This window comes from Mobula birostris, chromosome 22 (assembly GCF_030028105.1).
Source record: "Mobula birostris isolate sMobBir1 chromosome 22, sMobBir1.hap1, whole genome shotgun sequence".
Taxonomy (NCBI): Eukaryota; Metazoa; Chordata; class Chondrichthyes; order Myliobatiformes; family Myliobatidae; genus Mobula; species Mobula birostris.
Window position 1 is genome coordinate 63,085,341 of NC_092391.1, and position 12,825 is coordinate 63,098,165.

Genomic DNA, 12,825 nt, shown 5'->3' on the forward strand with positions numbered 1-12,825 from the left:
AGATGTTCTGGATGCTGGGGAGGCTCGTGCTCACGATGGAGATGCCTGTGAATGCAATTTTCTTCAGCTTTTCCCTATCCTTTTTTTGCAATTAATTTTTATTTCGATTTGGAGTGTCTTTATTATTTCTAATTAATATCCACTACAGTGGGATGTCTTCGGATTGACTTTAGAAGAACAACTTTCAGGGTCTTGAACAAAAAGGGACAACTACAGTCATTGAGATGTTCCCACAACCAATGATCTCATCTTAAGGACTATTTATCTAATTATCTCATGCTTTCATTATTAAATGCTATTTATTTCTATTTGCATTTGCACAGTTTGTTGTCTTCTGCACTCTGGTTGATCTTTCATTGATCCTGAGTTTATTTGACAAAGTCATTTTATGTAGAAATTTTAAAAAAGTCATGAGGTAGTGTTCATCGGTTTAATGTCCATTCGGAAATAGGATGGCAGAGGGGAAGAAGCTGTTCCTGAATCACTAAGTGTGTGCCTTCAGGCTCCTTGACAGTAGCAATGAGAAGAGGGCGTAGAAGGTCAGTACAACACAGGAGCAGACCCTTTGGCCCAGAATATCTGTGCTATCCATGATGCCAAATTAAATGATACATGTGCTAATACGTGGTCTAAATCTCTCCAGTTTCTGCCTCTGTTTGCCTCAAACCACAAACAAATAATTTTGATTAGTAGTCCTTATGACCATTTTGAGAGCAATTTACAGAGTTCTTCAATCAATATTAATGAAAATGTAGATTCTGTCTGGTTTGAATTGATACTTGGTGTTTATTAGTGAAAAATAAACAGAAGTTTATATAATTTTCCCATTTGGCATCTGGGAATGTTTTTTTTAAATTTCTTAGCAGTTTGTTTTTTAAAATTTCTTACTCACTTGCTGGGTTAATTGCTTATCACTGCTTTCAAGGCCACAGGATCTCGAGTGTTTTTCATAAACTTTGTATATAAAGTGGTTTAAAAGTGACTATTGTTGTGTTTACTTTGAGTGGGTGTGCTGACTTGGTTTTGGAAAGCTCCCAACAAACTGTGTGGTCTCCTTTAAACTGGAGTTAGCTGGGAAGAGATACAGTGCGAGATGTAGTTGTATCTGTTGTAATGTTCCAGGTGTACTCAATTCAGTACTGTCCTTCTGGGAAATAAAAGTTATCATTCATTTAGAAATTGCAGTAACAATAAAGTCTTCCACTGCAGCATCCATTGTGGAATAGGTGACGAAGACAATGGTCAGATTTCACAGTTTAAAGTAAATTTTATTATCAGAGTACATACTTGTCACCATATACAACCCTGAGATTCATTTTCCTGTGGGCATCCTTGGCAAATCTAAAGAAAAGTAACTATAACAGGATCAATGAAAGATCAACCAGAGTGCAGAAGGCAACAAACTGTGCAAATACAAATATAAATAAATTGCAATAAATAATGAGAACATGAGATAATGAAATAAAACAGCCCTTAAAATGAAATCATTCATTGTGGAATCATCTCAAAGGATGGGCAAGTGAGTGTAGTTATCCTCTTTTGCTCAAGAGCCTGATGTTTGAGAGGATAATAAACTGTTCGGGAACCTAGTGGTGTGAGTCCTGAGATTCTTGTACCTTCTACCTGATGGCAGCAGGAGAGGAGAGCATAAGACCATAAGACCATAAGACAAAGGAGCAGAAGTCGACCATTCGGCCCATCGAGTCTGCTCCGCCATTTTATCATGAGCTGATCCATTCTCCCATTTAGTCCCACTCCCCGCCTTTTCACCATAACCTTTGATGCCCTGGCTACTCAGATACCTATCAGCCTCTGCCTTAAATACACCCGATGACTTGGCCTCCACTACTGCCTGTGGCAACAAATTCCAAAGATTCACCACCCTCTGACTAAAAAAATTTCTTCGCATCTCTGTTTTGAATGGACGCCCTTCAATCCTTAAGTCATGCCCTCTCATACTAGACTCCCCCATCATGGGAAACAACTTTGCCACATCCACTCTGTCCATGCCTTTCAACATTCGAAATGTTTCTATGAGGTCTCCCCTCATTCTTCTAAACTCCAAGGAATACAGTCCAAGAGTGGACAAACGTTCCTCATATGTTAACCCTCTCATTCCCGGAATCATTCTAGTGAATCTTCTCTGTACTCTCTCCAACGTCAGCACATCTTTTCTTAAATAAGGAGACCAAAACTGCCCACAGTACTCCAAGTGAAGTCTCACCAGCGCCTTATAGAGCCTCAACATCACATCCCTGCTCCTATACTCTATTCCTGTAGAAATGAATGCCAACATTGCATTCACCTTCTTCACTACTGACTCAACCTGGAGGTTAACTTTAAGGGTATCCTGTACGAGGACTCCCAAGTCCCGTTGCATCTCCGAACTTTGAATTCTTTCCCCATTTAAATAATAGTCTGCCCATTTATTTTTTCTGCCAAAGTGCATAACCATACACTTTCCAACATTGTACTTCATTTGCCACTTCTCTGCCCATTCTTCCAATCTATCCAAGTCTCTCTGCAGACTCTCCATTTCCTCAGCACTACCGGCCCCTCCACCTATCTTCGTATCGTCAGCAAACTTAGCCACAAAGCCATCTATTCCATAATCCAAATCGTTGATGTACAATGTAAAAAGAAGCAGCCCCAACACGGACCCCTGTGGAACACCACTGGTAACCGGCAGCCAACCAGAATAGGATCCCTTTATTCCCACTCTCTGTTTCCTGCCAATCAGCCAACGCTCTATCCACGTATGTAACTTTCCTGTAATTCCATGGGCTCTTATCTTGTTAAGTAGCCTTATGTGTGGCACCTTGTCAAAGGCCTTCTGAAAATCCAAATATACAACATCCACTGCATATCCCTTGTCTAGCCCACTGATAATTTCCTTAAAAAATTGTAATAGGTTTGTCAGGCAGGATTTTCCTTTAAGGAATCCATGCTGAGTTCTGCCTATCTTGTCATATGCCTCCAGGTACTCGGTAACCTCATCCTTGACAATCAACTCCAACAACTTCCCAACCACCGACGTCAAGCTAACAGGTCTATAATTTCCTTTTTGCTTCCTTACCCCCTTCTTAAATAGCGGAGTGACATTTGCAATCTTCCAGTCCTCCGGAACCATGCCAGAATCTATCGACTTTTGAAAGATCATTGCTAATGCCTCTGCAATCTCCACAGCTACTTCCTTCAGAACACGTGGGTGCATTCCATCTGGTCCGGGAGATTTATCTACTTTTAGACTATTCAGCTTCCTGAGTACTTTCTCTGTCGTAATTGTGACTGCGCACACTTCTCTTCCCTGCCACCCTTGAGTGTCCGGTATACTGCTGATGTCTTCCTCAGTGAAGACTGATGCAAAGTACTCGTTCAGTTCCTCTGCCATCTGCTTATCACCCATTACAATTTCTCCAGCATCGTTTTCTATCGGTCCTATACAGACTCTCACCTGTCTTGTACTCTTTATATACTTGAAAAAGCTTTTAGTATCCTCTTAGATATTATTTGCTAGCTTCCTTTCATAGTTAATCTTTTCCCTCTTAATGACCTTCTTGGTTTCCTTTTGTAAGGTTTTAAAAACTTCCCAATCCTCTGTCTTCCCACTAATTTTTGCTTCCTTGTATGCCCTCTCCTTTGCTTTAACTTTGGCTTTGACTTCTCTTTTTACCACGGCTGCATCCTTTTTCCACTCAAAAATTTCTTCTGTTTTGGAATATACCTGTCTTGCACCTTCCTCACTTCTCGCATAAACTCCAGCCACTGCTGCTCTGCTGTCTTTCCCGCCAGTGTCCCTTTCCAGTCAACCTTGGCCAGTTCCTCTCTCATGCCACTGTAATTTCTTTTACTCCACTGAATTACCAACACATAGATTTCGGCTTCTCTTTTTCAAATTTCACAATGAACTCAATCATGTTATGATCATTGCCTCCTAAAGGTTCCTTCACCTCAATCTCTCTAATCACCTCCATGGCCTGGGTGGTGTAGATCTCTGATGATGGATGCTGGTTTCCTGTGACAGCAATTCATGTAGATGCGCTCAATGGTTGGAAGGTCTTTATCTGTTACATACTAGGCTGAATCCACTACCTTTTGTAAGATTTTCCATTGAAAGACATTTGGGTTTCCATTCCAGGCAGTGATGCAGTTATTCAGTACACTCTCCACTGCACATCTATAAGGGTTTGGCAAAGTTTTAGCACCCAGCAATTTAAAGTTGCTTACCCTTTCCACCTCTGCTCTTCTGATGAGAACTGGTTTCCATCTCTTGAAGTCTATAATCAGTTCCTTGGTCTTGCTGAGATCGAGTGAGAAGTTATTGTTGTGGCACTGCTCAGCCAAATTTTCAGTCTCCTTCATATATGCTGGTTCATCACCACCTTGATTTGGCCCCCAACAGTGAACATGAATGTGGCATAGGAGCTGTGCTTAGCCACACAGTCATAGGTGTAGAGTGAGTAGAGCGGGGGGCTAAGCACACAGCCCTATAGTGCACTGGTATCATCCACTGTAGAAGAGGTGAAGGAAGATGATGACCAGATTTACTGCATTATATGAAATGGAAAGTAGAATCCATCATCAGAGATCCCCACCACCCAGGCCATGCTCTTTTCTCGTTGCTGCCATCAGGTGGAAAGTACAAGAGCTTCAGGACTCACACCACCAGGTTCAGGAACAGTTACTACCCCTCAAACATCATCCTCTTGAACCAATGGGGGTAACTTCACTCAACTTCTCTTGCCCCATCATTGAAATGTTCCCACAACCAATGGAGTCACTTTCAAGGACTCTTCATCTCATGTTCTTGATATTTATTGCTTATTTATTATCATTATTTCTTCTTTTCTAATGTATTTGCATTGTTTATTGTCTTTTGCACATTAGTTGTTTGTGCCATTGAGTGGGGTCTTTCATTGATTCTATTAGCTTTCTTGGATTTAATGAGTGTACTCACAAGAAAACGAATCTCAGGGTTGTAGACACGATGAAATCTACAGATGCTGGAAATTCAAGCAACACACACAAAAATTGCTGGTGAACGCAGCAGGTCAGGCAGCATCTATAGGAAGAGGTACAGTCGACGTTTCGGGCCGGGACCCTTCATCAGGACTAACTGAAAGAAGAGATAGTAAGAGATTTGAAAGTGGGAGGGGAAGGGGGAGATCTGAAATGATAGGAGAAGACAGGAGGGGAAGGGTGGATCTAAGAGCTGGAGAAGGGAAAAGATCATGGGACGGGAAGCCTGGGGAGAAAGAATTAAAATGTGTGGCCACATCTCCCATGCGTTCACCAGCATTTTTTGTGTGTATTGCTCAGGGTTGTATATGGTTACATATACGTACTTTGCTAGTTAATTTATTTTGAACTTTGATATAAAAATATGGTACTGTGCAAAAGACTTAGGTGTATATATATATATATATATATATATATAGAGAGAGAGAGAGAGAGAGAGAGAGAGAGACAGACAGACTAAGATTTTTGCACAGTACTGTAGTAATTTATGTATTGTATTGCATTGTACTGCTGCCACAAAAAAGCAACTTTCATGACGTGAGTGATGGTAAACCTGATTCTGATATGGGTCTGTATTGTGGACTGAGAGTGGGAAGGGGGCAGGGAGAGGGGAATCTTTTTAGGAAAAGGGGAAGGGAGAGGGAAGGAGGTTGGAAGCACCAGAGAAATATTCTGTAATGATCAATAAACCAATTGTTTGGAATCAAACAAGCTTGGCTGGTGTCTCAGGGCTGGGTATGTCTGCACCTACACTACACCCCGCCCTGGCACTCCTTCTCTGCCACCTGTCCCACACCCCTCCCGCAGTGCTCCGCCCTCACCATTCCCAACATCCTTTACTCCCGCCAGATTTATAACCTCACTCTCCGCTCCACATTGACAAATACAGTACTGTGCAAAAGTCCTAGGCACTCTAGTTATATACGTATATATGACTAAGACTTCTGTACAGTATTGTAAGTCCATTAAGTGACGCTTGGCTGTTTATAAGACTGACGGGAAATAATAAAGTAATGGTGGAGCTAGTGGGTGAAGGTATTGATCAGCTTTACCGTTTGGGAAAATAACTGTTTTTGAATCTGGTGGTCCTGGTGTGGGTGCTACATAGCCTCCTCCCTGATGGGAGTGGGGCAAACAGTCTGTATGAAGAATGGGTGCGATCTTTCATGATGTTAGTGACCCTATCCTGGCTCCTTCCTGTATATGTGTCCTTGTTGGTGGGTAGGCCAGTGCCGATGATGCATTGTCCCAGTAGAGCCTTCCTGTCCACCACAATGCAGCTTCTGTACCAAGCAGTGATGCAGTATGTTAGAGTAAATAGTGCGTAAATTTGCCAGTGTCTAGTCATGCAGGTTTTGTTTTGCAGCTGACCAGACGCTTGCCTCCGATCAAAGATGCTAAACCCAGGCTGCAGAAACTGTTCCGTGACTTTTGGCTGTACTCTGTCGTGATGGGATTTGCTGTGGAAGGTTCAGGTACCTACCCAACTAGTTTACTTGGATTGTTGTCATTTTGTTATTCCGGAAGCATTGTTTTTTAAGAATCTGGAATTTGAAGTTTCTGCTGCCGTGCTGGCTTTTGAGGCGTGAACTGTTACTGCAGCCTTATGAGCATTGATAATAGAAATACAATTTAACTGTGGGGTTTGAAGAAATCTCAACCTTATAATGATCTTTTTTTAAAATTCATTTGTTCTTACCCTCTTGCTGTCTCATTCTTTCTTTTACAACTTCATTCCTTCTGTTTCTCTTCTGTCGGTCTGTCTCACCTCTGAAGCCTCAAGTCAGTCAGGTGAAGTATTGCCTTGTTAAATAGAGCAATGGTTTTAACTGCTATCATGCTTGGACCTTAAGGGGAGCATGATGCGCACCAGTAGAACATTCTAGTAAAATATTCACACTCATTGGGGCCATAAATTGCTTTTCTTACCTATTAACAAAAGTCATAAGATTTGCTCTAGCCTACATCGCTTACCTCATGTAATTTTACCTGTTTGCTCTGATGTACAAAAGCATTATTCCTTCTTGATTAATGTCAATAAACTTTATCCAGCAGTTGTGTTTTTTTCTCCACACTATCGTGGAATATGCTTGGGGAAACAAAAGAGGCAGGATTTAATTCTGTGAGGAGCAGATCAAGTCACGTGATTTCACAAATGCTAATTATAAGTGAGCATGTAGATCACATAAGTCAAAAGATTTCACAATGCATGTCGGTCATTTAGTGCTGCACAATTTTTGATTTTGATGATTCTTGATAAATAGTCACTGAAAAGCAAAGTAATTGATCTACGCATTTGGAATCTGCAATGGACTCACAGGTTCAGGCAGCTTCTGGAAGGGGAAGCTGAGTTCATGGTCCAGACAAGTACCTTTCATCAGAGCTAGGGATGGACAGGTAATTAGTCACTTACACTCAGTGGCCATTTTATTAGACACAGGAGTGGAAAACTGGTGTGGTCTTCTGCCTCTTCAAGCTTCGACATGTTGTGCATTCAGAGATGCTCCACTGCTGCAACTCATGGTTATTTGAGTTACTACCATCTTCCTGTCAGCTGGAGCCAGTCTGGCCATCCTCCTCTGACCGCTCTCATTAACAAGGCATTTTCATCCACATCTTTTTGTTTTTCACATCATTCTCTATAAACTCTAGAGACTGTTGTGGTTGAAAATCACAGTAGGCCAGAAGTTTCAGAGATACTCAAATCACACCATTTGGCACCAACAATCATTACACAGTTAAAATGACTTGGATCACATTTCTTCCCCTTTCTAATGATTGGTCTGAACAACAGCTGAACCTCTTGGTTATATCTGCATACTTCTATGCATTAAGTTGCTGCTTGATTCTATGCATGATTAGATATTCACTTTAACGAGCAGGGGTACCTAATAAAATGGCCACTGAATGTATATTCTTTTATTTGGAGGGTGTGGTAGTCCTCCACTAGGCCCTCCTTAGGCTCAGTAGTGGTATAAGATCCCTGTATAGCTGATGGTGATAATGTTAGCTGCTTGTGTTCCTCTAGGACTCTGGCCAGAGGAGTGGTACGAGGGAGTGTGTGAAATAGCCACTAAGTCCCCACTGCTGACCTTCCCTGGAGGAGAGCCTTTGCGCTCTGAACTGCAGTATAACTCTGCTCTGAAGAATGACACTGTGTCACCGGTAAGAACATCTACGACACGCATGAAGGTTTTACTAATTCAATAGGACTCACAAGCGGACTAGAATATAAGAACAAGGATATGTTGCTGAGACTGTAAAATGCGTTGGGAGCAATTAAGATATTGGGAGCAATTTTGGGCTGTTTTTTTTTAGGATTTGATGGCCCTGGAGAGTGTGCAGTAGAGATTCGCAAGAATGATCCTGGGACTAAAAAGGGAGCATTTGATGGCTCTGGGCCAAAACTTGATGTAGTTCAGAAGTATGGTGTATGGTGTACATGATTTCATTGAAACCTACCAATTACAGCAAGCCATGGATAGAGTGGACATGGCGAGGATATTTCCGTTAATAGAAGAGCCTAAGACCAGAGTGCACAGCCTCAGAATAAAGAGATATCCCCTTAGAACTGAGACAGGAACTTCAGCCAGGAGGTGGTGAATCTGTGAAATTCGTTACCACAGGCAGCTGTGGAGCCAAATCATTGGGTGTATTTAAGGCAGGTATTGATAGATTCTTGATTGGTAAGGGGTGAGGGGTGATTCTTTAGCTCCTCCTTGATAGTCATAATACGAAGTGAGTGAGGGTCCTTAATGATGGATGGTGCTTTCTTGAAACATCATCTTTTGATGATGTACTCAATGGCATCTGCCAGTTTTGACCTGAATCTTTTTGTTCAACTTGCTGTCTTAGTGTCGAGAATTACAAAACCATAAGACAGAGGAGCAGAATCAGGCCATTCGATTGGCCCATCTGGTCTGCTCTGTCATTCCAACTTAGCTGATTTATTATCTGTCTCATCCCCATTCCCCTGCCTTCTCCCCATAGCCTCTATTTTAAACATACCCAATGAATTGGCACAGCCATCTGTGGCAATGAGCTGCTCAATTTCATCACCATCTGGATATGGAAATTCCCCTTTATCCCTTTGTAAAGGGATGTCCTTCTAGTCTGAAAATGTGCTCTCTGCCCCATTATAGGAAGCATTCTCTTAACATCCACTCTATCTAGGCCTTTCAATCTTCAATGAGAACTACTCACCCCCTTCATTCTTCTGAACTCCAGTGAGTATACACCCAGAGCCGTCCTCATACATTAGCACCTTCCATTCCCGTGATCACTCTCGTGAACATCCCCTGGACCCTCTCCAATGCCAGCACATTCATTCTTAGATAAGGGGCCCAAAACTGCTCACAGTACTCCAAGTGTAGTATGACCAGTGCCTTATAAAGCTTCAACATTACATATTCTAGCCTCCGCAAAATGAATGCTAACATTGCATTTGCCTTCTTCACCACCAAGTTAACCATTAGGGAATCCTGCATGAGGACTTCCCACATTCCTTTGCACCTATGACTTCTGAGTTAGCTCCCTGTTTACCCTTTTTCCCTTTTATCAAAGTGCATGACCATACACTTCCCTAGGCTAAGTTCCATCTTCCACTTCTTTGCCCCCTCTCCGAATCTGTTCCAATAACTAATATTATTTGTTTTCAATAGGCTGAACTGAATGAATTAAGAAGTACCATCATAAATCTGCTAGATCCTCCTCCGGAAGTCTCGGCTCTCATTAATAAGCTGGATTTTGCGATGTCTACCTATCTACTTTCTGTGTACCGTCTGGAATACATGAGGTCTGAAAGCCATAACATCTGGCGCAAGTATGTTTTTCAACCACTGCGCTGTTTAGTGTGGTTTTTTACAAGCTTGCATATTGATTTGCAGGGTATCCCGCTCAACGGATCAGGACCGTTTTCAAGTTATGTTTCGCTATTTGGAGGACAAGGCTATTCAGAAAGATAAAGCTGGTAAGCATTTGAAGTTTAGATCACACTGGACAACTTTTTTTTGAAAACGTTGCTCTCTCAGAAATTTTTTGTTGTTTATGATAGACCTCTTGAAGTTGAACACAAATATAATTTCAGACTACTTGTATCCTGTAGGAATTTGGAGAAATAAGAAATTAACTTTTAATGAATATAATGCATTTAATTGCATAACAGTACTGATGCTTTACAATAATTCAACTAAGCTAAAAATGTTTTGTTGATGATTTTCGTTTGTACTCAGTGTTCCAGGCTTCTCGCTTAATTGTCCAACAATAATCAACCAGCATTGATGGATTCCAGTTGTCCTTACACTGTTTCTCCATGACTGCAATGTCCTGGTGAAACCTTTCACCATGCCTGTTACTGAGAGCATCAAGATTTGCAAGGAAGGAGTCTAACTGGGAATGCAGAAAATGAATCTTTAGTGACATGTTGCACTTCATGGTTTTGTATGCTTGAAGCATGTTGTCAACCAGCTGCAAGTAGTTTGATGCTCTGTAGTTGCCAAGAAATTTTTCAACAACATCCTTGAATGCCTTCCACGTGATTTTCTCCGGTCCCATTAGAAGTTCTTCAAATTGCCTGTCATTGATGACCTGTTCGATTTGAAGACCAACAAAAATGCCTTCCTTAATCTTTCATTCTGACTTGAATTATGAATTGAAATAACAAATATAGGTGATTTGAAAAAATGGTGTGAGATAGGAAAATTTCATGGTGATTTTTGTGATCAGCAGCCCAAAATCCAAAAGATACACCCAAAAGTATGGAGGAAGCAAAATCTTTGTTGTCCAGTGTTATTAGTCAGATGTGCTGCTCTCTAATCTGATACATCATTGTTACTGATCTATTAAGCTCACTGCTTAACGGAAGTTGACTCCCACTGCCCAGTGCCTTTCGACTGTGTAACAAGATCTCTCTGAACTTGGAGCAGGTCTTAAACACGAGAGTCTGCAGATGCTGGAAATCCAGAGTAGTAGACACAACATGCAGGGGATCTCAGCAAGCCGTGGAAAGGAATAAACCGTCGACATTTTAGGCCGAGATCCTTCCATCAGGACTGGAAAGGAAGGGGGAAGAAGCCAGAATAAGAAGGTTGAGTTGTGGGGGGCAGGGGGAGAGGACAAACAAGAAGGTGATAGGTGAAGACAGGTGGGTGGGGGAGGGGGGTGAAGTGAGAAGCTGGGAGGTGATAGGTGGAAAATGCAAAGGACTGGAGAAGAAAGAATCTGATTGGAAAGGAGCGTGGACCACGGGAGAAAGGGAAGGTGGGAGGGACCACAGGGAGGTATGTGAGGAGAAGAGAAGATGGGAGCCAAAGTAGAGAATGGAAGAAGAGGAAAAGGGAGGGGAAAATACCAAGTGTTAGAGGAATTGATGTTCATGCCTCATGCCATCAGATTGGAGCAGATTTTGATGTTTCGTGTATGAATGTTCAGTCAATTTCTGTCCAATTGTATTTAACACAGGATGAGGTAGAATTTTGTTTAGTCCCACAATAACACAGGAGAAGGCCACTCAGCCCCTCAAGCTTTCCTTGACATACAGTGCCATCGTGATTGGTCGACCTCTGCCAGTTCCATGTAGCTCTCTTACAAAAATGTCATAAATAATAAATTTCACGACATATGTCAGTGATAATAGTTGTACCTGATTCTGATACTGAAACATATTTGCTTCCACTTCAAATACCCCCATTAGAGAATAACAGGACACAGAAGTGAACAAAGGGGTCTGGAGTATGGATCCGTAATTCCTTGAAAGTGGTCTTACAGTTACAAAGAGTCAATAAGAGAACTTATGAATCAAAATGTTCAGTACAGGAATTGGGATGTTATGTTGGAGTTGTGTAAGATATTGGTGAGGTCAACCCTGAAGTGCTGTGTACAAATATGGTCACCTACCCTCAGGAAAGATATCGATAAGCTTGAAAGAGAGAAAAGAAAATTTACAACAATGTTGCTGGGACTTAAGGACCTGAGTTGTGGGGAACAGTTGAATAGGTTAGGACTTTATTCACTGGAGCGTCGCAGAGGGAGGAAAGATCTTATAGAGATGTACAAAGAGAACGAGCTGTCCCTTAACCCAAGGGGGCCCAATATCCTTGTGGGTAGATTTGCTAGTGCTATTTGGGAGGGTTTCAACTAATTTGGCGGCGAGGATGGAAACCAGAATGATTGGGTTGAGGATAGGGATTTTGGTTTACAAGCAGAGGTATTCTCTAGTGAGACTGTAAGGAAGGACAGGCAGATGGGATGTGTTGCAGTGTAAAAGTGGGACAAAATTGAAATGGGTGACAAATACAGGACTGAAGATGGCATATTTGAATGCACACGGTGTACAGAATAAGGTAGATGATCGCACAGTTAGAGTTTGCAGATATGATGTTGTGGGTATCACTGAGTTATGGCTGAAAGACAATTGTAGTTGGAAACATAATGTCCAAGGATACACCATCTATCGAAAGGACAAGCAGAGGAGGAGCAGTGGCTCTGCTGGTAAAAAAATTATATCAAATCTTTTGAAAGAGGTGACGTAGGATCGGAAGATGTAGAGTCTTTGTGGGTAGAGTTAAGAAACTGCAAGGGTAAACAGAAGACCCTGATAGGAGTTATTTACAGGCCTCCAACGGTAGCCAGGTTGTGGTCTACAAATTACAAAGGGAGACAGAAAACGCATGTCAAAAAGGCAATATTATGTTGGTCATGGGGGATTTCAATATGCAAATCAATTTGGAAAATCATGTTGATGTTGGATTCTCTAAAGTTGGGTCAGAGTAGATGTAGATGTTACAGATTTATGGTGAAAGATGAAAT

At 41.7% G+C, this 12,825-nt stretch overlaps 1 protein-coding gene across 4 annotated transcripts in view; it reads left to right on the plus strand.

Annotated features, from left to right (window-relative positions):
- pi4kab (phosphatidylinositol 4-kinase, catalytic, alpha b) overlaps window positions 1–12,825 on the plus strand; it is a 347,746-nt gene that overhangs the window by 174,138 nt on the left and 160,783 nt on the right. For all 4 annotated transcript variants that reach the window (XM_072240890.1, XM_072240891.1, XM_072240889.1 and 1 more), the window contains exons 20-23: window positions 6,386–6,494; window positions 8,048–8,184; window positions 9,681–9,814; window positions 9,906–9,988. In XM_072240890.1, coding sequence (XP_072096991.1) covers window positions 6,386–6,494; window positions 8,048–8,184; window positions 9,681–9,814; window positions 9,906–9,988 — 463 coding nt within the window. The remainder of the gene's footprint in view (window positions 1–6,385; window positions 6,495–8,047; window positions 8,185–9,680; window positions 9,815–9,905; window positions 9,989–12,825) is intronic.